This window comes from Thalassophryne amazonica, chromosome 15, assembly GCF_902500255.1.
Source record: "Thalassophryne amazonica chromosome 15, fThaAma1.1, whole genome shotgun sequence".
NCBI lineage: Eukaryota > Metazoa > Chordata > Actinopteri > Batrachoidiformes > Batrachoididae > Thalassophryne > Thalassophryne amazonica.
The window spans coordinates 95,465,447-95,491,522 of NC_047117.1; the positions used below are offsets into that span (position 1 = coordinate 95,465,447).

General features: G+C 40.8%; 2 protein-coding genes and 1 long non-coding RNA gene across 3 annotated transcripts in view; 2 read left to right on the forward strand and 1 right to left on the reverse strand.

The window, feature by feature from the left end:
- The window catches only part of khsrp (KH-type splicing regulatory protein), a 54,412-nt gene extending 44,072 nt beyond the window's left edge, over window positions 1–10,340 (forward strand). The window contains exons 17-19 of the mRNA XM_034188746.1: window positions 103–297; window positions 4,587–4,804; window positions 9,762–10,340. Of these exons, the coding sequence (XP_034044637.1) occupies window positions 103–297; window positions 4,587–4,804; window positions 9,762–9,770 (422 nt within the window). The 3' untranslated portion in view covers window positions 9,771–10,340. The remainder of the gene's footprint in view (window positions 1–102; window positions 298–4,586; window positions 4,805–9,761) is intronic.
- A 1,531-nt stretch (window positions 10,341–11,871) lies between these two features.
- Window positions 11,872–26,076, forward strand: part of dcaf15 (DDB1 and CUL4 associated factor 15) — a 74,202-nt gene continuing 59,997 nt past the window's right edge. Inside the window, 1 exon segment of the mRNA XM_034188539.1 lies at window positions 11,872–12,016. Coding sequence (XP_034044430.1) covers window positions 11,885–12,016 — 132 coding nt within the window. The 5' untranslated portion in view covers window positions 11,872–11,884.
- On the reverse strand, window positions 18,861–19,824 carry LOC117526467. The gene is made up of 3 exons (XR_004565297.1): window positions 19,798–19,824; window positions 19,405–19,548; window positions 18,861–19,239 (listed from the first exon to the last, which is right to left on the reverse strand). It is a non-coding gene; the product is annotated as an uncharacterized LOC117526467 (long non-coding RNA).

The window sequence follows — 26,076 nt, forward strand, 5'->3', positions numbered from 1 at the left end:
GTCCCACACAGGGAAACGGCTGTAATCTGAGGTTCATTTATGGTTCACCATTTAAAGTGTCTTCCTGTGTGTCGAGTCGTTCTCATAAATTGGTCTTTGCAGGTAAACCAGTGTCAGACCCAAACGCAGCGTGGGCAGCATACTATTCCCAGTATTATGGTCAACAGCAGGGGGCCACTGTGACAGCACAGAGTCCAGGAGTCACCGCAGCAGGCCCAGTGGACCAGAACCAACACAACCAGAACCAGCCAGACTACACTAAAGCGTGGGAGGATTACTACAAAAAGATGGGCATGAGTAAGTCCTGGTTTGAAGTTTTGACTTTAAGGTTTGTTTATGGACTGAAACGTCCCTGCTGAAGTCTTTGATCGGTCAGGGTACATAATCAACAGAAACTAACACTCTTCATTAAATATGGTAAATTTGCAGCATTCAGTTAAAGAGTCGGTGCTGAAAAAAATCAGCTCTGAAAGTCAAACATCACATTTTTCAAACTATTACTTAAACATTCGTCCCATCCTGTCTGTGGGTGATGCTGAGACCCTGATCCATGTGTTTGTCTCTTCTAGATTGGACTACTGCAATGTTCTATATTCTGGTTTACCACAGTCCAGCATTAGCGCTCTCCAATTGGTTCAAAATGCTGCAGCCAGACTTTTGACACGAAGCGTAAAGTTTGACCACATTACACCCATTTTGGCGTCTCTTCACTGGCTTCCTGTCCCAGTGAGATCAGATTTTAAGGTTCTGTTACTAGTCTATAAAATTGTTCACGGAGTGGCACCTCCCTGCCTATCTGACCTAATTAAACCCTCTGGGGCCAGCGCCATTGTATACGACGGCTGGGACCAAGTTTTACTAATTTATAAACAACTTTTTAATGATATGCGATAGAAACTTACCTTTTTTTTTTTTTCTTTTTTTTTTTGCTGAAACGTTAACTCCACGGACTTTCGATCCACCGTCGGCCATCTTTGTACTCCTCATAGAAGCTGTGTGATGACGTGCGGAATGTGAGTGTCCAATTGGAATTGGTTCACCGTCACATGGTTTTCCAAAATCCAATCGTGGGGCAGATTTACCTCACGTGATAAACCAAAGATCATTTTCAGGAGTGATATCTTACTAGTTGGCCCGTTTGAATGAGCGAAGTGCGCAACGCATCTGCGCATGCGTGGGTCAAACGGGCAAAAATCCCAACTACCAAACTCACACCGCTCCCATTGAATTTCTTATACAGTAGCATTAGCGGACTGTAAAAGTTAAGACTTTTACAGGGATTGTTTCAAAGGCTTTAAGCCTTAAGAGATGCATACAATAATGACAGGGGCGCATTGTGCTGTTTTCAAATGCTCGAATAGAATTTATAGGCTTGAAAGTTGGCTGAAAACACACGATTGCAAAGCTCCGCCGAGTCCACACAAAGACGGAAAGAAGAAGAAATGTGGTTGTAAACCTCCGTTCATTCTACACAATTTCCCCACAGAAAAGAAAGTTCCAGACGGACGTAAAAGTCGGACTAAAATTGTAAGTTTCTTGCACACATTTATTTTGTCAATATCCTGAAACTGCGCCGAATTCTAATGTGGCTGATGACGCCATTTTCGTGCATCGGCTTATGACTGTAATGTTGCGCCATGAATGACGTGGCATGTAATATTGTAATATTGACATGTTCTATAAACAAACTGCATGCATGCACATATCACTGTATGTCTGTCAACTTATCAAAACAAACGTGACACCAAAGAGGTCATATGTGAGACCCACCTTCATTGTCGTCATTACGAAGCCAGTGGAGTCGCGATTTCTCATCCCTGCTTAGCAAATATTCTGCAATATCCGCAATTTCAGACTCTGGACTTTGTCTAACCATCCATCAGTTGCCTTCAAGGGGTCAGAAATTTGTTTGTCTCCAACTATCAACAAGGACCGGTCATTTTCGACAACAGCGCTCTCTTCCTCCTTTATCGGCACCAACAGTAGTTTCTGTAATGATGCAGTACACACAGGCACAGCCAGCTCTTCTTTCAGTTTCTGTCCACTGTTGTACGTAGTCCTGGTTGTAACAGGCAATCCGCAGAGCTTTCAAAAATGCTTTAAATCATCAACTTTCCAGCGGTTGAAATGATCCAAATCATAGCACTCCTCGCTGCTTTCCACCATCATAGCATGTGGGTTGGTAGCCGAAAAATTTAGCCTACCCATAATGCACCGTATGGCCCGAGATGTGCACTTCGCTTATAGCCCCCTAATTCCTCCAATGCACCCTGCGCCATTACGCACAGTGAAAGTGAAAGCAGACGGAGAGCCTCACATGACAATCTCAAGTGCTCAAACAAAGAGTGTGTAACTATCAGGATTGCTCCACTAGTTTGCATTTGAATGTTACTGGATTACTCTGTGGCTCTTTCCCTCTGGCGTAAAGCACTGTTTACCATATCAGTGGGGTGAGGGAGAAGGGCCGCTCTTCAGACTGGAGCCAAAGTGTGAAATGGAAGCTGCTTGCAGAGTCAGACAGAAGACTCCAAAACAGTTGAAATAGAAGTTTGTGATGTGACCTTTGTGAAATAGCAGACAGAAATTGCTTTGTGTTGAAGACAAACAAAAACGCATAGAATGTTTTGTATATATTGTTCAAAATGTGCATTTGTGTTTATTGTTTGAACCTTTTTGTTGTACAGTCTTTCACACAAGACCTCAAATTACCTTTATAAAGTGTCAAAACAGTTGTTTATTATAGTTTGCTGTGTGTTTTGAATAAATGTGTGTGGAAAAATATTTTTTCCTTTATTTATGATTGTAAACCTTTATTGCACTTATAAAGCACAACAAAAGCATATATATTCTGAAAGAACAGGTTGTCCTGAAAAAAAGAGACATAAAACTTGATTGTGGGATGTAGGAAGAGCTGTTAACAGCAATAATAAAACATTTATGCCAGGCGAGTGAACTGTCCAAAAATGCCCTCACACCCCAGAGGGTTCAACCTTATGTACCGGCCCGGGCTTTACGTTCTCAGGGTACAGGACTGCTTTGTGTCCCTAAGGTGAATAAGAAGTCTGCGGGTCACAGAGCTTTCTCTTATCGTGCCCCTGTTCTGTGGAATGATCTCCCTGCATCAATAAAACAGTCAGATTCTGTGGAGACTTTCAAGTCCAGACTTAAGACGCACTTATTTTCCCTTTCATATGGCTAGCATACTGGTACAGTTTTGTTTTACGCTTTTTACTCTTTTAATTCATTTATTAGTAATTGGAGCGGGCCGCGACCTCAACTTTACCTAAATTCTGGGTCTTTTAGTGAAGTTTAGAGCTAGTGGCCGGCGATCACCTTAGTATTTCTGTTTTTCTTGTTGTTTAATGCTGACAAATTATACTGTATTTCTTGTCTTTCTGATGTCTGATTCTATTTTTTTCTCTCTGTTTGAGGTGCAGCTCCATCCAGAGATGGGTGTGGTGTCTTCTTCTGAAACCCTTCTGTCCTCTGCACCCGCAACATTTCCTGTATATTCGTTCTGTAATTTGTGTCTGTATCATGGCCCAAGCAGAGGGTCACCCCTTTGAGTCTGGTCTGCTTGAGGTTTCTTCCTCAGAGGGAGTTTTTCCTTACCACTGTCTCCTGTGTTCTTGCTCTGGGGTTTGGTAAGGTTAGACCGTAGTTGTTTGAAGCGCCTTGAGGCAACTTTGTTGCGATTTTTGTGCTATATAAAATACTGAAGCCAAGTTAAGAACTCTGTTTTGTTTGAATTTACACTTCATGTCATCTTTTTTTCAGTAATTACCTCCACAAAGGAGGTTATGTTTTCATTCGGGTTTGTCTGTTTGTCAGCAGGATAACTCAAAAAGGTTTGAACGGATTTTGATGAAATTTTGTGGAGTGGTTGGAAATGACAAGAGGAACAAGTGATTAAATTTTAGTGGTGATCCGGATCACGATCCGGATCCCGATGCTAACGCGTTAGCATGTCTATGGCATTTTCAATGTTAAAAGTTAGCATTAAGCAGTTGCAGCTGTCATCACGTTCGGGTGCATTTGTTTTCAAATTGTAATATTTCTTACATTTATTTTTGTTTATATATTAATAATCTAATGATTATTATATACAATTTTAGAGAAAGAGACAAAAAGAAATAGATAACTGTGCCAAGGAGGGAATCTCTTTAGGGTCAGTGACCCTATGGCTTTGTTTATAGAAGTGTTTCATAAATGTTAAAAAATTCATATATTTTCAGTTTAGTTGAATAATAAATTGAATTTTGTCTCTTATTTGTTTTTGTCTATAAGCACATGCAATATTAATATCAGTGCTCAGATGACAGTAGCTTCTGGGAAAGGTGCAAGTTGCAATAAACTGTGATGCCAAGCGCTAAGGATACATGCTATCCAGTCACAGCAGATGAAACTTTTTTTTTACTACTGAGCAAACATCATTGTTAGACTTTTTTAGGGTCAGTGATTCCACGGCGTGTAGATGTTACGGCGTCAGTGACCCCATGGCCTTGGAGGTGGTTTGCACTCTGAGTGCTTCTAGTTAAAAAAAAAAAAAGTTCCTTAAGTGTTTAAAGATGAAATGTGTTTTATAGCGCAGCCTGCTGGAGGAGCAGCAGAACCGCAGAGTGTGATGCCAGCAGGAGCGCCGGGCATGGCACCAGCGGGAGCGCCGGGTGTAGCAGGAACACAAGGCGTGGCACCGGTGGCTGCATCCGGAGGCCAGCAGGACTACAGTGAAGCCTGGGCTGAGTACTACAGACAGCAGGCCGCCTACTATGGACAGACAGGTGGTCCACAGCACGGACAGCAGGTATGGATGCTTTTTAACGTTGAATCGACACCCTGTGGACAGAGCAGAGTTTTGGACTTTGTCCACATGGACACAGCACTTTCCCAATACCATCTGTTTCTTTGTCATTTTCAAAAAGTGTCCACCAGTCAGCGACTTCAGTGTTGTGTGAGGCCTCAGTGCTGTGTAACAAACACAGCTGAAAGCAGCATCTCGCTCTGTCTCAGTGAAAGAAAAGAATCTCTGTCAAAATCCTTCATTAAATAATACAGAGTTCCTCCTGTGTCTGTAGCTGCTGTTACATTGAGAACGACTTTATTTTAGGGTTTAAAAGCTTAATGTTTCCAAAAGGCTCTGTCTTTCCACGGAGGAGGAGAATTGGGCAAGGAAGGTGTTTGAGAGGGAGAAATTATTTTGACATGAAAACAAGTTAATTTTCATGGATCTGTTTACAAATAATCACATTCATTTGTGTGAATGGCAGGTTTTAGCACTAAATGTTCATTAAAGCAGCAACTTAATGATTATAAATGATCATCTTCAGCTCACAGCCTCACTTAGTGAACCAGGAAAGTGTGAAAAACTATGATTCAGAAAGTTTGTCATCCAGGTTTTATCCTTTAAAGAGCAGGTTTATAATGGAATCAATCCAGGTTCATCTCTTGTTCAAATAAGAATTATTAAAGGTGTTATATTGTTAAAAACAATAAGTAATGTAATCCCATTCAAAAATGTTGTCAGGATGACAGAAAACTGGCTAACACAACTGGATTAAAGCTACTGTGTGTCAGTTTTGAAGAAAAGAACAAATGCTATGTCCATAAAATGGCTGCTTTCTGGTTTGTAACAAAGTCCTGTCCACAGTACTACTTGATTTGTTGGACGTTGGAAGTTCAGCCTGTCACTGCTGAAGGCTGCTGTCCCACAGACTGACAGGAGCAGACTGGAGCTGTTTATTTATTTGTTCTTCAACTTCATCATCATGTTATTTATAGCTCCTTGCCCTTTTTGTGTGATTGATTGATTGATTGTATTTATTATTAAAATGTACACTGTATAACAATAACAAATATTGCATATAAGTAACATTAAAATAAAAGGATTACACAAAAAAGCGCAAGCGCTTATTTCCGTTGTGGCCCTTAAAAGAAGGTGAAGGTGATGTTGAAAGGTTCTGTTATTTAAACATATGCTGCAAAACATTTAAAGAAAGTTTTATGTTAAGATTGTGTTTTACTAAATTTCAACACCTTCTTGGCACTTTTTACTGCAGGCAAGTATCAGCCTCTAAACATTGTCAATAATCGTATCGGCCCTGAAATAAAAGTGTTAAATTACACTGTTAACAACAACATAACGTCTATTATGAGCGGCTGAGGTTTGAGAGGTGGGGCTGTGACATCATCGTTTCAAAAAAGCTGCATATTGCTTGACCATACACAAAGGGACCCATTTTCAGCCATCAAAAATGCTGATTCTGCGTGGACAAAACACCAATGTGATGCAAAGCTTATGTGAATACACCTAAACCCGTTTCCGTGTGGACGAGACCTTAGAGTTTATACTTCTGCTTTAAAACTTGTTCACTCAAACTGTGTCTTCATTTACTTCTGTTCTCTTATGATGTTGCACTAGTATTGAACTAATTTTGAAGGTTTTAGTGTGGGCATGCTGTGCCCAGCAATGCATTATGGGTAATCTCAGTACAGTCACGACAGAAGAAATGCATTTGAGACGCTCTGATCAGGCTCCACACGGACAACAGCATTAAAGTCTTTGTATATTGTGCCAAAAACTCTCATGAATATATTCTCTGTGTTTATAGATGTTGTTTTTATGTAAAAATGCCAGAAGAAGCTCAGGCTGCTTCTCCATTATTCACTGTGAGCTGCAGTCGCTTTGTTTGCACTACAGTCTCTACTGCCATCTACTGGACATTAGTGTTCATGGCAGTATTCGCCCCAAGTATTGAGATATCCCATAATCTGTTGCACGCTTGAGAGTTGTTGCAGCCTCTTGCTGCAGGTAAAGAAATAAAAATGTACATTTTGGTTGTATAATGTTCATTTACAATTGTCATTGTGGATTCTGTTGTTTAAACTAGAGCACCTCTCCGGCGCAAAAAAAAAGTTACGCAAAGGATTATGGGTAAGGGTTTGAGCGTCTGGGGCGCCAATAGATAGCAGTGTTCTATGCATTTTGACCCCGGTAATATCAGATGGTTGTTTAATCATAACTTGACTGTTGGCTTTAGCAATTTTTTTTTAACATATGAATACGATGTCATATTTTACAAAAGCACATTTATATGTAAACAACACACCTCACATTAACGTGTTGGTTTTTACATAGAATGAATGAGTCAACCAAGCAGTGTAAGTGGAGGCTCATTTACCCATAATCCCTTTGGCATCTGTCTGTGTTTATTACAAAACTTTAGAATTAGTGCATAATTCAACATTAAAAGATATGTGTTATATTTTAACTTTGTACAAATGACAGAATTGACATTAATGGAGTTATTCTATCTGGATTAATTTGATGATTTTAAATCAAAACCATAAGTCAAAACTGCTTTATTTTCCAAGACCTCTGCCTCACTGTGGCACTGCTGGATTTTGTAAAGGAATAATGGCATGTTTTTGTGTGTGTAGAGTTGAGCTTAGCTCCTCTCAACTGCTTCACTGCTGCAAGATATGTAGTAAATAAGAGCTTCCAGCAGGGGGCACGGCACACAAAGACAGAAGTGCTGACTCATTGTTTGGGTCTGCGGTTGCCTTTGATGCTACCAGAAGGATTGTGGTGTTAAAAATCAGCTTGTTACTTGTTTACTGAAAGTTATTGGTTATCCGTTAGCTGTAGCTTCCGATAAATTTTTGGGCGGTTTATCGGTTTAGCTTGAGAGAAGATAACTTTTCAGTTAGCTGATTAGCTGTTATCGAAGCTAATGTTTTGGTTAGCTGTGTCCACCCCTGATTAAAACTATATAAACTACTCCCTAAAGTTTTCTACGGCTCTGTTGTCTTGAAAACGTGTGTGTGCGCATGCACATCGAGAGAGAGAGATGTGGTTGGACGACAATCAGACGGAAAGCTGTCGGTACAGGAACTTCGCAAACATTGAGGAACCGTCGAGACAGAAAACAAACTGGAATATAAGGACAAATTGAGGCTGTCATCAGGATTTGTTCACATTATTAACATTTTGAAAATTCTGACGAAGTGCCAGCTACAGAAATGAAGCTGGACAACCGTTAAACGATGTCTCCAAAAGTCAACGTAAGTCCTCTTGTTTCGTTTTGTTTCGGCGTCCTTTGTTAGTGCTGTGTGACCGGGGCTTAATTGATCTCCTCTCGGCTCAACTTTTCCACTCTCTCCGCTGTGCGTTTGTGAGCAAAGTGTGAATGCACAGCTTTTGCTGCTGATTGGCTGTTACCTGTGCCGAGGCTCTGCGTGTAACCAATCAGATGGTGCTGTGGGTGGGACACTGCTGGACACAGAGCAATGAGTGCAGTCACAGACGCGACTGCTTCAGAGCCAAAATAACACGGTTTTAAAGGCATCACTTGTCCGCCGTCGGATAAAAAAAAAAAAAGGCCGATGCCAATATGCATCAAAATGCCGAATATCGGCTGATAATCAGTCCATCGCTAGTGAGGAGTTTGACTGGGACGGTCCACCTGTCAAACTCACAGAGGACGGAAACCTCCCCCTTGGGTAAATGGCTCAATAAATCTGAAGAGAAACGTAGAAAAACAAACACTAGTTTTTAACATCAGGAAGGTAGACAACGAGCTACAACCTTATTTTTATCCATATGAGCCGTCCTCTGAGCTGGAAAAATATTAATCTGAACGAGCAGGTGGTGGAGAAACGGACGCTTAAGACCGTCTACAAAATGCAAAAACAACACACCAGAAAAATAGACAGTAAATTCAGGTGTGGTGTCACCGAATTCACTGAACACATCACAATGTGCAGAAATTGAATGTTAGTGATTTTGTATCATTAAAACAAGTCCTAAAATGAACAATAAAATTCACTTATTTGTTAAAATTCAATTTTTGCACATTTTTCCACTTCTTGGTCACTGACCCCCCCCCCCCCCCCCCCCCGCCAAAAATAATAATAATAAAAAGAAAATCATCTTTGCAGTGATAGGGTTTATGATCAAGATTTCCTGCAGTAATCGATCCTTAAACTGAAATCCATCAGCTACTTAAACTGTGTGTGTGTGTATATATATATATTTATACACTCAACAAAAATGTAAACGCAATACTTTTGGTTTTGCTCCCATTTTGTATGAGATGAACTCAAAGATCTAAAACTTTTTCCACATACACAATATCACCATTTCCCTCAAATATTGTTCACAAACCAGTCTAAATCTGTGATAGTGAGCACTTCTCCTTTGCTGAGATAATCCATCCCACCTCACAGGTGTGCCATATCAAGATGCTGATTAGACACCATGATTAGTGCACAGGTGTGCCTTAGACTGCCCACAATAAAAGGCCACTCTGAAAGGTATTGTGCACAGTCTAAGGCACACCTGTGCACTAATCATGGTGTCTAATCAGCATCTTGATATGGCACACCTGTGAGGTGGGATGGATTATCTCAGCAAAGGAGAAGTGCTCACTATCACAGATTTAGACTGGTTTGTGAACAATATTTGAGGGAAATGGTGATATTGTGTATGTGGAAAAAGTTTTAGATCTTTGAGTTCATCTCATACAAAATGGGAGCAAAACCAAAAGTGTTGCGTTTATATTTTTGTTGAGTATATATATATATATATAAAGAATGATATTCACATTTTGCGAGACCCGTGTTCATGTTTACACTTAACGGTTTGTAGATAATTCACGATTTGCAGCTGATTCACCTTTTGGAGGTTAACAGACTTATCCAAAAGTATTGGAACAACAACATCAGTTAATTTTCAGACTTGTGTGTTTGATGTCTCTTCTCAGGCCCAGTAAATGTGAGCAGCTGTGACACGTCTCTGGGCTTTAAAGAAGACTCCCCCCCGCCCCCGGGTCCCTCTTCGCCCCCCGGGTCCTCACCTGCCAGGTCCCTCTCGTCCTCGTCTCTTTTTAAAATCAAACTTGAAGAAGAACTCGTGGCTCGTGGAATGAATTTATTTTGTTTGCACATCAGCCACAGCTCGGAATGCATCTAATCAAATACATTTTCATTGTAAATGTGAAATAAGAGGCAAACTGCACATAAAGTCAGTATTTTTCCTTCACTTTACTCAATACAGCATATTTGAAAATGAAGAAAAGGATCATTGTTTTGCTACTTTGTTATTATTATTCATTCTGTGTTTCAGTTGCAGGTTTTTTTGTTCTTCCTGCACACAGCTTTCTGTCTGTTATTTTATTTTATTGTGTGTGTGTATGTGTGTGTGTGTGTGTGTGTGTGTGTGTGTGTGCGCAGTGTGACACTGAACACACACGTATGACTGATTTATTGTCTTTTTTTTAAATGCCTTTTTTTACCGCTTCATTTGAAATACTTAAAAAAAAAATAAAGCCTTTCACATTTACCTTGTGACTCTATTGTTTTATCTTTGATTAGTTCATTTAGATGTTATGATCCCAAAATTCCCACAATTCAATGAGTATGATGCTGTTCTTCCTGTTTCTTTACTGCTGTTACTTATAAATTATTGTTACGTTACACTGTGTGTGTGTGTGTGTGTGTGTGTGTGTGTGTGTGTGTGTGTGTGTGTGTGTGTGTGTGTGTGTGTGTCTCTGGCTGTGTGCGCACGTCTCTGTGTGGGTCTCTGCCTATGTGTGTGTGTGTGTCTCTCTGGCTGTGTGCACGCGTCTCTGTGTGGGTCTCTGCCTGTGTGTGTGTGTGTGTGTCTCTCTGGCTGTGTGCGCGCGTCTCTGTGTGGGTCTCTGCCTGTGTGTGTGTGTGTGTGTCTCTCTCTGGCTGTGTGCGCGCGTGTCTGTGTGGGTCTCTGCCTGTGTGTGTGTGTGTCTCTGGCTGTGTGCACGCGTCTCTGTGTGGGTCTCTGCCTGTGTGTGTGTGTGTCTCTCTGGCTGTGTGCACGCGTCTCTGTGTGTGTGTGTGTGTGTGTGTGTGTCTGTCTCTCTGGCTGTGTGTGCGCGCATCTCTGGGTCTCTGCCTGTGTGTGTGTGTGTCTGTCTGTCTGTCTGTTTCTGGCTGTGTGTGCGCGCGTCTCTGTGGGTCTCTGCCTGTGTGTGTGTGTGTGTCTGTCTCTCTGGCTGTGTGCGCGCGCGCGTCTCTGTGTGGGTCTCTCTGGCTGTGTGTGCGCGTGTCGCTGTCTGTGTGGGTCTGCGAGCGTGTGTGTGTGTCTGTCTGTGTCACTGACCTGCACGTCATGACGCTCCAGAAAATGTTCAGAACATTGACTTTTATGGAGTGGTTGATGAGGTATTCAAATGTTCTGCATTAATAAGTTGTAAAAAGTAACCATATGAGATAACTCATTCAAACAGCATCTTGATGAAAACGAGCTGTTCTCACATTCAGTAAAATAACATTTATTCTCTATGTGACACTTTGCAGACGCCTCAACTACAAAGTGCAAAATGGGATAAAGGGCAGAAATATGTGCCAAAACAAACACATTTTGAATCATTCATTCATTTTCTGCCACATCTCTGGGTTGAAGTGGCAGCAGACTAAGCAGCTCATCCCACACTTCCCTGTTATCCGCCAATTTCAATCATGCTTGAATTACTCGACTTTAAAAAAATGTATCTGGCAATCTGAAATAAAATTTAGTTGTTTGGAGGTAAATTTCAGCAATGTTGAAATTGATTTAATTTGCTCTGAGGCTTCATATTTGAAAATTCAACTTTGAACTGTTAACTTATCAAAATTAAAATTCCATTTACTGAGTTGAGAAGGTCCTCCGGTGTAAGAGTTGTGCCAAATCTAAATAACTCATCTCTGCCCCGCCTTGCTGGACGCAGGCAATGAAGCATCATGGGATGGCGCGGTCCGAAAAGTCCTTCGGTTTCCCGATCTGGGGGATGCACTCATCTTTGTTTAGTTTTTGATCGACATGCGTAGTAGCCAATAGCAACAGAGGCATGCTGCCTGTGAGCCAATCAGGATGGAACTGAATTTTAACGCGAACGCAGTTCAGCGGGAGATGGCGCCGAGCTCGAAATCGCTGAAGGATGATAAACAGAAAAATCAAAGAAAATACAAAGATCATGTCGTCAAGCTTCTTGTACGCGGAAAGGTAAGTGTGTCTCTACGGAATGGGATATAAAACATTTAACAGCCCGCTATTTGCACAAGCCTGTGAGGTTGGCTAACAGCTAGCTGCTAATGTGGCTAAGGCGCAGTTAGCTCATTATTCTGCACCGTTTGTATTTTCGAGCGAATAAATTAACATTAACAGCAGCCAGTGCTTTTTTTAAAGCTACATTAATCTGTGTAACAGCATGTCGGTATATGTATGAACAGCCGTCAAGTTAACCCTGAAAGCTAAAATGCTACTTTTAAAGTAGCATTTTAAATACCTACAAGTGGAACAGGAAGATTTATTTAAGTTCCACTTAAATAGAATCATCTCAGCAAAGTTTGGAAGTCTAACCCAGACCGTGGCGTCTCCGCCGGTCCAGACGGCGGACCGTGGCGTCTCCGCCGGTCTAGACGGCGGACCGTGGCGTCTCCGCCGGTCCAGACGGCGGACCGTGGCGTCTCCGCCGGTCCAGACGGCGGACCGTGGCGTCTCCGCCGGTCCAGACGGCGGACCGTGGCGTCTCCGCCGGTCCAGACGGCGGACCGTGGCGTCTCCGCCGGTCCAGACGGCGGACCGTGGCGTCTCCGCCGGTCCAGACGGCGGACCGTGGCGTCTCCGCCGGTCCAGACGGCGGACCGTGGCGTCTCCGCCGGTCCAGACGGCGGACCGTGGCGTCTTTGGAGCCTATCCCTGCAGTCATAGGGCATGAGGTGGGTTCACCTTGGACATTGCACAAGTTGTTCCTGAAGGAGAGTTTTTACAGTTTGCATATAGCTGAAGATGTTAATACAAAGGTGACGTGATGTTCAGAGATGATAAAGGCAATATATGGTGTCATTGGAAATAGTTTGATGTGTTTTTTGACCGAAAACCAAACGGTAACCTTGCCAGGGGTAATCAAAGTTCAAGGCAAAACTTCGCAAAAACTGATATTTCATTAAATTCCCATATTTCAAGTACCATTCACCTAGAGATAGGGTGAGGAGCTCGGTCACTCAGGAGGAGCTCGGAGTCGAGCCGCTGCTCCCCCACGTCGAAAGGAGTCAGTTGAGGTGGCTCGGGCATCTTTTCCGGATGCCCCCTGGACGCCTCACTGGAGAGGTGTTCCGGGCACGTCCCACTGGGAAGAGGCCCCGGGGAAGACCCAGGACACGCTGGAGGGACTACATCTCTCGGCTGGCTTGGGAACGCCTTGGGGTTCCCCCGGAGGAGCTGGAGGAGGTGTGTGTGGATCGGGAGGTCTGGGCAGCTTTGCTTGAGCTGCTGCCCCCGCGCCCCGACTCCGGATAAAGCGGAAGAAAATGGATGGATGGATGGATACCATTCACCACCTTCAAATCCCCAAGCCAGTTTAACTATCAAATGACATATGGAGGCAAACTCTTTCATCTTGTATACATATTTGGTTGGGGGATCGATGGCACTGAATATAGGGGGCGCTCAAAGTCTGGTCATTTTGCAAAATTGGCTGTATTTAAAGGCCCATAAGCCTCTGCACCGTCAAGACCCTAACCAGATTCCAATGTTATCAACAAATATAGACCCTACTCTGTTAAATGCAACTGAAAAAAACATTGGGGTCTTTGGTGCTGGTCACCAGGGGGCGCCAAAGTACGTGACTTGCCCAATTTTGAGTACTTTGAAGAATGATCTGTTTGCAAGCTATTTTCACAGAGTTAATAATTTTGTGATTTTTGTCATGATCGGGGTTCTAGCTAGCGCAAACTTGCGTTGCGGCCCGTTACGATATAATTTTGGACCATTACGCTTATTTTGGACCGTGTAATCAACCGTTTCTGCAGCGTGACTCCAGTTTGAAGCGTGAATCACTGAAGCAATGCTTCGATTCACTACTCTTCAGAAGCGGTAAGTCCGCTTCTTAACCCTTCTCAAAGCCATTAAAATATCATGAGTCATTTTTGTGTGTATTAAAGTCGCTAACTGGGACTCTTGAGTTGTTGCATTCAACAAATGAGAATCGTCCTCCGTTCCGTTGGCACAGCTCCAAACGCTGCGCAGCTCTCTGCTGAGACAGAGTCCGCTCGGAATGAATAACTTCAAAATGAATTGCCGCTTTAAATAAAATGACACCTCTTACAAACGTTGCAGTACAGACAAGAAACTATAACTATAATCAACTAAAAGTTTTTTCCTCCCAAAATGAGACGTCCTGCATTCTTTATGAACCTGAAGTGGAGCGCAGCGAGCTGTAGAGCTCAGCTCAGATATGGAAAGACATTCATGCCAGTAATGTCTGAAAGGAAATGCGTTTGACAAAAACTAACAGATTTTATTTCTGTTTATGTCCAAAGATCAAGGATCCACCATGTAGAGTTTATGTCCAGAGTTTAAGGATCCAGTGACCAATTTCATATTTATTTACTTTAAGACTCAATAAAATGTCTTCAATTTCAATTTAATCAGCTTATAAAGCGCCAAATTACAACAAAAGCTGCCTCAAGGTGCCTCACACAGAACAGTTCAACATTAAAAAAAATAAAATAAAAAAATTAAAATACCTAATTAAAAACAGAAGTAAAAGAATAAAACATAAAATAAAAACTACTCATAAGAAAGAGAATTAAAATAGGTTTTAAGTCTTGACTTAAAAATGTCCATGGACTCCGACTGCCTCACTGAGGGCCATGTACTGGCTAACCCAGAATGAGATTGCCCACTCAACAAACTTCCCCAGCCTTCTGGACAGGATGAAGGGACTTGGGCTGTCGTACCTGGCTTTTCCCCTTTGGGTACCCCTAGAATGGCCAATTTTTAGCTTAAATTTTCAGAAGCTGCCCCCCTTCCACACCACTCCCCCTTCGGTCGCTTCGCTCCCTCGACATTACCACTACGCTAAAATTTTAACCAAGCTAGAACCCTGCATGATATTGTGACTCACAACTCAAACCTTGTCATATGGAACCGTCTTTTTATTCAAACTGAATTATTGTGATCGTTTTGTTCTTGACATTTGACTGCAAAATGCTTAAATTTGTAGCTTAAGAGCACAAGCTGCTTCATCAGAGTGAACGTTAACGTGCTGTAACTTTCTATTTTAGAAAACACCTGATAGGTTAACATCAGGTTATTAAATTTACATATTATTAAAAATAGTTAAGCTATTAAATTTACTAGAGCCCGACTGATATATCGGCTGGCCGATATTATCGGCTGATATAAGCACTTTTCAAAGTACTCACTATCGGCCGTAATTTTGCCAATAGAACGCCGCTAATTTCTCAGAAACCGAACAGATACTGAAATAATGTTTGTGTTGCCAATGTAAAATGTCCTTGCACAGTTTGTCCAGTAGATAGAGCACTGACTCCATTCAACTGAGAGATGTTTACACCCTGCTTAAATGTGTTCATCACCGGCCCCCGTAGTTTGCCGTCACACTGCACTGATTGGCTGACAAAAGCATACAAGTCAGTGTACGAGGTCTGTTAGAAAAGTATCCGACCTTTTTATTTTTTTCAAAAACTATATGATTTGAATCACGTGTGATTGCATCAGCCAAGCTTGAACCTTCGTGCGCATGCGTGAGTTTTTTCACGCCTGTCGGTTGCGTCATTCGCCTGTGAGCAGGCTTTGTGTGAGCAGTGGTCCACCCTCTCATCGTTTTTTTATTAGGAATAAATGTCTGAATGATTTGGAGCTTTGCTGCATCAATTTTTTTCCAGAAACTGTGAGAGACCTCCAGGTGGACACCATTTGGAAAATTAATATGGCTTTCAGGGACGATTTTGTGGGGATTACACAGATTAAGGAGTGTTACTGCCACTTTAAGGACGGCCCACAGCGTCTGAGAGTGCGCTGCGCTCCGAGCGCAGATCGACAGGCTGAAACCCCGCTGAAACAACCAGATCATTTCCAACGTGAAGGCTTTGTTGATCTGGGACGTTGTCTGACTTTCACAAAAAGGCAGAAGGCGTGGACATCAGCACTTTTTCGGCACATTCCACTGTTACAGGAGTTTTTTTTTTCATGGAAAGAAAAGCGGAGGGACGCGCCACGGAGCCGTTCATTACGCGGCACAAAACCACCTCCGTGTTGGTCTCACAGGACGGCTTTCAGGTGGATTTCAGACGGCTGTCGGTTGCTTTTCAGTCGTGTGATTATCCGAGAAATTGAGCATGAGCTGAACATGCCCCAACATGTCCTGTGAGGCTTCATCACGGTGTTGCTTTGCGCCATGCGGCTCCACGCGAAATTCCTCCGCTCCTCTTTCCGTGACAAAAACTCCTGTAACAGTGAATGTGCCGTTAATTTCTAAACTGGACGCTGTCTTGATCCGGTATGTCGTCTGACTAGCACAGGAATTGTGAAAAGATGTGGACATCAGCACTTTTTCGGCACATTGAGACAGACGTGCGGAGGAGTTCCGCGCGTCGCGGTGGAGCCGTGTGTGTAAATGTGTGTGTGTGTATATATATGTGTGTGTATATATGTGTATGTATGTATATATATATATACTTTATAATATTTAATATATATAAAATGTGTGTGTGTGTGTGTATGTATGTATATATATATATATATATATATACTTTATAATATTTAATATATATAAAATGTGTGTGTGTGTGTGTGTGTATATATATATATATATATATATATATATAAATATACACACACTCAACAGAAATATTAACGCAACACTTTTGGTTTTGCTCCCATTTTGTATGAGATGAACTCAAAGATCTAAAACCTTTTCCACATACACAGTATCACCATTTCCCTCAAATATTGTTCACAAACCAGTCTAAATCTGTGATAGTGAGCACTTCTCCTTTGCTGAGATAATCCATCCCACCTCACAGGTGTGCCATATCAAGATGCTGATTAGACACCATGATTAGTGCACAGGTGTGCCTTAGACTGCCCACAGTAAAAGGCCACTCTGAAAGGTGCAGTTTTATCACACTGCCACAGATGTCGCAAGATTTGAGGGAGCGTGCAGTTGGCATGGTGACAGCAGGAATGTCAACCAGACGGGTCCGCGCGTCGGGATGCAGCTGACGCGGTGCGGCGGCACAGGAAAAACACCTCCGTGTTGATAACCATTTGTAAAATCCAGGCGGCTTTTGATGGCTTTCAGTGGAGTGAGTATATGAGAAATTGTTTAACAGCTGGACATGTTCCAACTTGTCCTTAAGGCTTCCAACAGAGGTGCTTTTCCTGTGGCGGAGCGTTGCGGCGGCTGTGAGCCGACGCTGCAATCCGCCCGCACATCTTTCATTAAAAAAATCTCCTTTAACAGTGGAATATCCGGATAAAATGCTGAAACCGACTTCTTCTGAAACTTCTCTGTTCTCTCACGAGGTCCTGGATCAATAGAGCCTGAAATGTGGAGGTTTTCAGCTTGAAACAGGCTGATGACGCCGCCTGAGAGCGCTGCGCGACGTCTCGCACCGTGGGAAGTCCTTAAAGCGACAGTATCACCTCAAAATCTCTCATCAGCCGTTAAAATTTTCACCGAAAACCAGCTTAATTTTTTGAACCGTGTCCACTTCGATGTGTCTCACAGGTTTAGAAAACATTTTGATCAAACAAAGCGCCAGTCTCTCAGCAACTTCTCAGACAAAGGAATTCCGACGAGGGGCTGGAGGACTCCTCCCACAAGGAGTGCTCACAGGCGAATGACGTCACCGACAGGCGTGGAAAAACTCACGCATGCGCACGAGGGTTCAAGCATGTCTGACGTAAAAACATATGAATGAAATCCATATAGTTTTTGAAAAAAATTAAAAGGACCTATACTTTATGGACAGACCTCGTGTGTATATATATATCAGCCAATTTATCTTTTATCTGCATTTTTTTCATCCAAATATTATCGGCATCAGCCTCAAAAAATCCATATCGGTTGGGCTAAATTTACACTTTATGATGATTTAATTAATTTAAAGGCTGATTTATGCTTCTGCAGCTCTGTAACTCCATGTCATACAATGACGTGTGTGACAGTTTTAAAGTTCTCCGTCTGTGTTCTGGACTAATTTGACCCTCAACAAGCTTTTCTTTCTACAATCATCACCTCCAAATCAAAGGGAAGCTGAACAATTTCCTCTTTTACCGACTTCATGCTGTGAATGTGATGCAGACTTTTCTGATCTATTTATCAGCGTGCGCACTGTAAAAACTATTATAATATGATGGCAGACAAAGGATTAAAAGCAGAAAAGTGTGAAATCACAGTCTTTTGTGTCTGATTTAACAGGTGCACGTCAGGCTTCGGGTCTGAGTCTGAACATGGTGTGAAAAAAAAATTAACGGTCGGACTTTTAATCACAGAAATGACTCTGGTCCCACTCAAATGGGCGAGTGTCAGAGCTGAACTTTAATTTGTACCTCTGTTACTGTGCACGTCCAGACTGCTCTGGGTTTTAATGGAAATACATTGTGATCGGACAGGGCATTTAATCTGATGTGAGTGAAAATTCATTGTACAAAATCTGTTATATATGGTGTTTATTACATGGAAAACAACACAAAACTTTGGGACTTTTTGTGTCTGGTGACTGTGAATATCTGGTTTATACGATGACGGTTTAGGTGAGTTTTACTGGACATGGGACTGAACAATAAATTTACCTCTCAAAGCTTTGATGATGAAGTCGCTTCCATCCCACACGACTGACTTTATTTTCCAAAATGTTTCTTCTGTTCAGATCTGAAGGGAATCTGTACATCTTGAAGCCCTTGTTGTGTCTATTTGTGCCTCCAAATGCACAACAATCCAGAATTTTCAGAGAATAAATAAACAAAATGGCTGGATTTACATACAGACACATTAACAATGAACACTATTTTGGAACCAAGATGACACCATGAGTCATGTGACCGATTTTATTTTTTTTACTTGTCATGTCACTTCTCTCTCTAATAAGGGCACTCTACTATGTGCACCACCACCACCCCACTGCTGTGAGGACATCAGTCAACCAAAGACGATGTGGACACACTCCTCATGAGACTCCATGTCAAAATTCAGTATTAGAAACATATGTACTGGGGTTTAATCACCTAAATGAATTCTGACAGTCTTCAACATGTACAAACGTGAAGTTATTAAAGGCCATAAATGTTCAGAGAACTTGAACCTGGTGTTACAGTTCAAAATGTGTCTTTAGTAAACACAAGCCTGTGTATCCAACACGACCATCCCAAGCTTGCAAGATGAAATGTAATGGCCCAGCGGCACACGATGATTCCTGAACGAAGGGAACAAGTAAAAAACGTCACAATTCGTTGAGAAAAGGTGGACGAAAGAGCTTTTATCACCAAACAGTCTGTGAAGCAAGAGCGCAAAAGGGACGAAAGAGGAAATTAACAAAACTGAAGCTCACGATCTCAACGAAATGCGCCTGGAGCCTTACCTGGAGCACTGTGTGTCTGCGTCTCGGAGTTCCAGGACTCGTTGCTGGGACGGAGCTCATAGCGCCTGAGTACCGGAGAAACTGCAAACAGAATCTGTGGAGATCTGTGCGCACTTCAGTGGACCACCTGCTCTGGTTCCTCATCTAGAATAAAAGAGGGATCATCTCCTTCATCATCAGAATCCACACTGTCTGTTGACACGCTGCGTGCTCCGTCTTCCTCCAGTTAAAAAAAAAAAGTGTGCTGTATCACTGCATTATGTTCTAAGCATATATATTGATTTATAACAGAAAACTGTCTAAAGGGAGAACAAATATAAATATGTGTAAAGATGATTAAATATATCAGAGCAGTAAATTAATCAGTGCATGTGAACGTGCACATTGACTCACGTGCGGTTATTTCCACCAGCTGATCACTGATCCACAACATGAATTCTTCCTTCCAGAACAGCTCTTTATATCATGTTGATTCATCTACCTGTTACCACATGTACAGAAGGACTGGATTATCATTCCTACACTCAGATTGTTATATTTAATGCAAAATAATAAGCGCACGGAGGAGCTGCTACTGTCGCTGATGCTGCATTCAAGTACCGTCGGAAATTACACAACTTTTTTGTTGTTTCAAATTCAACAGTTGCTTGTGGCAAAATAATTAATTGTATCCACACAAAAGATTAATTCTGGCCTATGTAATGTGCCTGAGCTCATTGAAGCTGCCCCCCCACACAGATAAAAAAAAATCCAAGCAAGCAGGCTGAGTTTGCCCTGTAATTTCCAACAGTACATGAAGCAGCAGCAGCCTCAGCGCTCACAAACCGGCTTCTGCGCTGTGTGAAAACATTCAGCTGCTCCAACGAAGTCAAATTAAACAGTGACATTACAAAAACTAAACAAACGATTAAAAAACATCAAGAACGACAGCAAAACAAAACAGTCGAATTGAGGTTTTCGTTGCCCTTCGTTCAAATTTTTCAACAGTTTAAAAATCATGACGAAGCACCAGCTGCAGGAACGAAGCTGCGCGACAGTTAAGCAATTTGAAACAGGGCTTCATCACCCTTCGTTAAGTGCTGTGTGACTGGGCCTTTAGTTTTAGTTACAGTGAGGAAAATAAGTATTTGAACACCCTGCGATTTTGCAAGTTCTCCCACTTAGAAATCATGGAGGGGTCTGACATTTTCATCTTAGGTGCATGGCCACTGTGAGAGACATAATATAAAAAAAAAATCCGGAAATCACAATGTATGATTTTTTTAAATAATTTATTTGTATGTTACTGCTGCAAATAAGTATTTGAACACCTGTGAAAATCAATGTTAGTATTTGGTACAGTAGCCTTTGTTTGCAATTAAAGAGGTCAAATGTTTCCTGTATCTGTGTAGGCTCTCAGTTGTCCAGGTGGTTTCCATAGTAGAGAAGCTTGAATCTTCGACTGGACTGGGTTGCTTGATGCGAGGACGTTTCACTTCAAATCGCAGAAGCTTCCTCAGCTAAAATTCTTGCTCTGGTAGTCTGACTTCTGTCTTGACTCTTGTAGAGAAGAATAAACAGAAGCCACAAAAGCTGGAGTTTTAAACCTAACCAGCCCCTCCTACCGAGAGGCAGACTGCTCTAGGCTAGTGACTAAACAATAGCTCTAATTAGCACCTATTGTGCTCTAGTTAGCACCCTCCTAATGACAGGGCAGCTGTCCCTCCTAATGATGGGAAGGATGCCCATCACAATGGGGGATACCGGAAACCCCATCACCAGTCTGTACATGGAGTGATTGGAGAAGACAGCCTTGACGTCTTTCACGGGCATCCCTCCTAGTCACTGGTTCAGATATGTAGATGACACATGGGTTAAAATCAAGCAACAGGAGATTGAGGACTTTATAGAGCACATCAACTCAGTGGACTCCAATATCAGGTTTACACGTGGGGATGCCAGAAACAAACATTTAGCCTTCTTGGACTGTGATGTTACGATTGGCGAGAACGGGCAGCTCCAGACAGGGATTTACAGAAAACCCACTCACACTGACCACTATCTGCTCTTTGGCTCAAACCACCCCCTTGAACACAAGCTCGGGGTGATCAGGACTCTTCAACACAGAGCCCTACAGGTGCCCACAACTGCAGAGGGAAGGGCTAAAGAACAACAACTTGTCCGGAAAGCCCTCACAGTATGTGGGTACCCACGATGGTCCCTGGACAAAGTGCAGAAGTCCCAGAGAACAAAGAGACCAGAGAGACAGGAGACAGAGACAAGAAGAAGGGTGTCTCTCCCTTATTTAGCAGGAGTAGGGGAAAACTACAGAGGATCTTCAGACAGCACAAAATCCCAGTTTACTTTAAACCGGTTAACACTTTGAGACAGAAATTAGTTCACCCTAAGGACAGGATCCCTAGATACAAACAGAGCAATGTAGTGTATTATATCAGATGTCAGGAAAACTGTAACGAACACTACATAGGTGAGACTAAGCAGCCGTTACACAAAAGGCTATACCAGCACCGCAGAGAGGGCGCCAGTGGACCTCAGTCTGCAGTTCATCATCATCATCTATTTTATTTGAGCAGAGGATAAGTAATGCAGAAAAACAGAAAAACAATTAAACAATAAATTAAATTTACTATTAACTCAGGTCATTATATCCGCTCAAAAAGGAGTGGGAGGAAGAAAACTTATTTAATCCCACCCCTTTATTCAAATTTAACATAAAGTACATAGCTGCTTCCCGTCAATTAGATAGAAAATTAAGAAAATAATACGTTTAAATACTTGTAATTTCCCACAATAGATACCAACAGCGGCAAGAAAACAATACCAATATGATAAACAAGCAACGAAGCACATCCCAACAATGGTAAGAAAACAACAATACCAGTTACGGTAAGGAAACAAACATATAAAAGACATACCAACAATGATGAGAGAGCAACAATACCAATTACGATAAAGAACCAAACATATGAAGCAAACCAACAATTGTGATACAGAGCCATGAGCCATGAATGTAAAATGGCTTTTATTGTTGAGTCTCAATCATTCTGTACCGATCCCAGACCCTCTGTTTATAATGTGACTTGAATTCATGAATATTTTGGCATTGCTTGAGTTTGACGTCCAAACCATTCCATAAATTTGCTCCACATACAGACACACAAAAATCTTTTCGGGTGGTTCTAACTTTTAATAATGTGAATTTAGCAAAACCTCTAATATTATGAGCACACTCTTTGACTGAGAAGAACTTTTGAATGTTACTTGGCAGTGACTTATTAAATACCTTGAATAGAATCTGTAATGTATAATATTTTACAAGATCATGAAATGTAAGTAATTTTGATTGCATAAAAAGATTATTGCTTTGTTCTAAAAATCCAGCTTTATGTATGATCCTTATTGCTCGTTTTTGTAATATAAATAATGGTTGTATTGAACATCAATAATTGTTACCCCACACTTCAACACAATATGTTAAGTATGGGAGAACTAAGGAGCAATATAATGTACGGAGTGCGTTATCAAGAAATTGCTTTACCTTATTCATAATAGAGAGGCTTTTTGAAATTTTCGTTTTTATGTGTCTGATGTGGGCTTTCCATGTTAATTTACTGTCTATTATTACTCCTAAAAATTTGTTTTCAGCTAAATTTTCAATTTGGACACCGTCTGTGCTTATTTGTAGATTTAATCTTATAATTACCAAATATCATTGCTTTTGTTTTATTTAAATTTAATGATAATTTGTTACTGTCCATCCATTTTTTTAAATTTTACTTAGTTCGTCATTTACAGTATTTATAAGTTCATTATAATTGTCACTACTGTAGAATATATTTGTATCATCAGCAAATAATATTAGTTTCAGTGATCTAGATGCATTAAAAATGTCATTAATGTACATATTAAACAATTTGGGACCCAACACTGCCCCCTGGGGGACACCACAAGCGACGCCAAGACATTCGGATTTGTAATTTCCCATTTTCACGTATTGGACCCTATCTGTAAGATAACTTTTTATCCAATTTCCTGCGACTCTTCTGATACCATAATTCTCTAATTTGTTGATTAAAATTGAATGGTTAATTGTGTCAAATGCTTTTTTTAAGATCAATGAATATTCCAGCAGCATATCTTTTTCTTTCCAATGCATTAGTGATTTCTTCTATTGCCTCAATAATAGCCATTGAACTGGTTCTTTTCTTTCTAAAGCCATATTGATCTTCATTTATTAACTGATATTTTTCTATGAATTTTTCCAAACGAGAGTCAAACCATTTTTCTAGGATTTTTGAAAACTGTGGGAGTAAAGAAATTGGTCTATAATTGGTAAAAATATGTTTGTCATTTTTGTACAGTGGTATAACTTTTGCAATTTTCATTTTTTTTCGGAACACATCCAGTTTGGAATGACAAATTACAGATATAGGTCAGAGGTTTTGAGATGTTGTTTGACTTTTTTGACTAATACCATGTCTATATCGTGACAGTCTGTAGATAGTCTGTTGCTGAAAGAAAAATTTAATTTATGTTTCTATTTATGGTTTCATTGGACTGCTAAATTCCTGGATTTGGGATTTCAGCAGCCAAGTCGGGGCCAACATGTACAAAAAATTTATTAAAACCATTTACTATATTGTTCATGTTGTAATCATGAACATTTTTATCAATAAAATAATCTGGATATCTTATATTGGAGGATCCTGGTTTAATTAAGTTATTCAAAATGTTCCAAGTTTCTTTAATGTTGTTTTTATTTTTTTGTAAAATTTCATTATAGTACAACTTTTTACTTATTCGGATGACTTCTGTTAATTTATTTTGACATACTTTATATCTTATTTCAGCTTCTTTTTGTTTTTGAATTAATACATTTTTTATAAAGGCTGTTTTTCTTTTTGCAGGCTTTTAATATTCCTTTGGTTAGCCAAGGACATTTATTGTATCTTTTATTTTTATAGTATTCTTTAAGGGGACAATGTTTATTATACAACGTGCAGAAAATTTCTATGAAATTGCTATATGCACCATCTACATCTGACTCACTGGAGACTGTGTTCCAGTCTTGTGTATTTAAACTGCTGTTGAAGGCTTTTATTGTTTCTTCTGTTCTTATTCGTTTGTGGACTACTTCTCTGTCATGTTTAGTTTTTTTTAAAGTCACAGTCATAAACAATAAAAACAGGTAAGTGATCAGTGATATCACATATGAACAGGCCACTTATAACTTGATTTTCAATAATATTCGTAAAGATATTATCGATTATTGTGGCAGTGTGAGATGTTATTCTGCCTGGTTTTGTAATTGCTGGATAAAGGGATATACTATACATTGTGTCAGAAAAAGCATCTATTGATTTCTGTTTTTCAGGATTCAAAAGATCTATGTTAAAATCCCCACAGACAAATATGTTTTTAGTACTTATTTCCAAAAAAATTTGTTCATTAAAAATGTCAATACTTGAACCAGGTGACCGATATACACAACTTACAATAATGTTTTTTCTCTTTTTGTTGTATATTTCGACTGTCAGACATTCCATTACTCCATCTATTGTTTCTGACATACTTTCTACAACCGTAAATTGAATTGTTTTATGAATATATAATGCAACGCCTTTTCCTGTTTACATAATGCAACTCATAATCATCTAAATTAAAATCAATACCTTTTTCCTTTTGTAACCAGGATTCTGATATGGCAATAATACTAAATGGTGATATAAACTGTTGCAAATATTCCTTTATAGAGTTAAAATTAGTGTACAAACTTCGGCTGTTGAAATGTATGATTGACAATTTGTCGTCCGAAGTCATGACATTTTTATACTGGTCTTGTGTATAGTAATCACAGTTCATATTTATTGAAACAAGAAGGTTGTTGACCGGGTCAGTTTCATTTTCCTGGTCTTGTGTGTTGTGCTCAGTATATTTAAATGTTTCCAGTTCCTTTTGTTTAAATTGTAAGATTCTCTGTAGCAGATCTGTACCTTTGTTGTTCCTTGGTGGGGATGTGTTTGTTGTAATGTTCATGGTGGTGTATAGAGTCTCACATTGTTACCTTTATCTTTCAGTTGTATTTGTCAAGCTCTTCTATATTTCTCACCACCATAACTTTTGCTTCTTCTGGTGTACCATTCAGTTTGATGAGAATCCACATTTGCTGGATTCTTTGCTGTTTCTTTAGGTATCTTGCTTTCTTGGCTATATCAGCATTCTTTTTGGTTAAGTGGTCGTTCATGAATACATTTGTTCCTTTTTAGTTTGAATCTTTGCTTCAAGAGTGCCCTTTTGTTTCTTCTGTTGGCAAATCTTACGATGACGGTTGGTCTCTCTCCTGTTTGTCTCAGTGTGTGACACGCCTCAATGTGCTCCAGGTCCAGCTCTGTCCCTCTACTCTGGCGGTAGGATGCCACCTGTTGCTCCACAGAGAGCGTCTCCTGCTCACTGGGCTCCTCACCATCGCCGACAACCGCACGCGCGTACAGCTTGATTTGGATTCCTGAGATGACCACGTCATTCATATGGGAATGTTGCTCCAGTTCCTCCACTCGCTGCTCCAGCTCTGTGATGCGCCGGCTTTTCTCCTCGTTCTGGAGGCGCAGCTGTTTAACCTCCTCCAAAAGTTCCAAGAGCTGTGTCTGCTGCGTTTTGACAGCAGACACATCC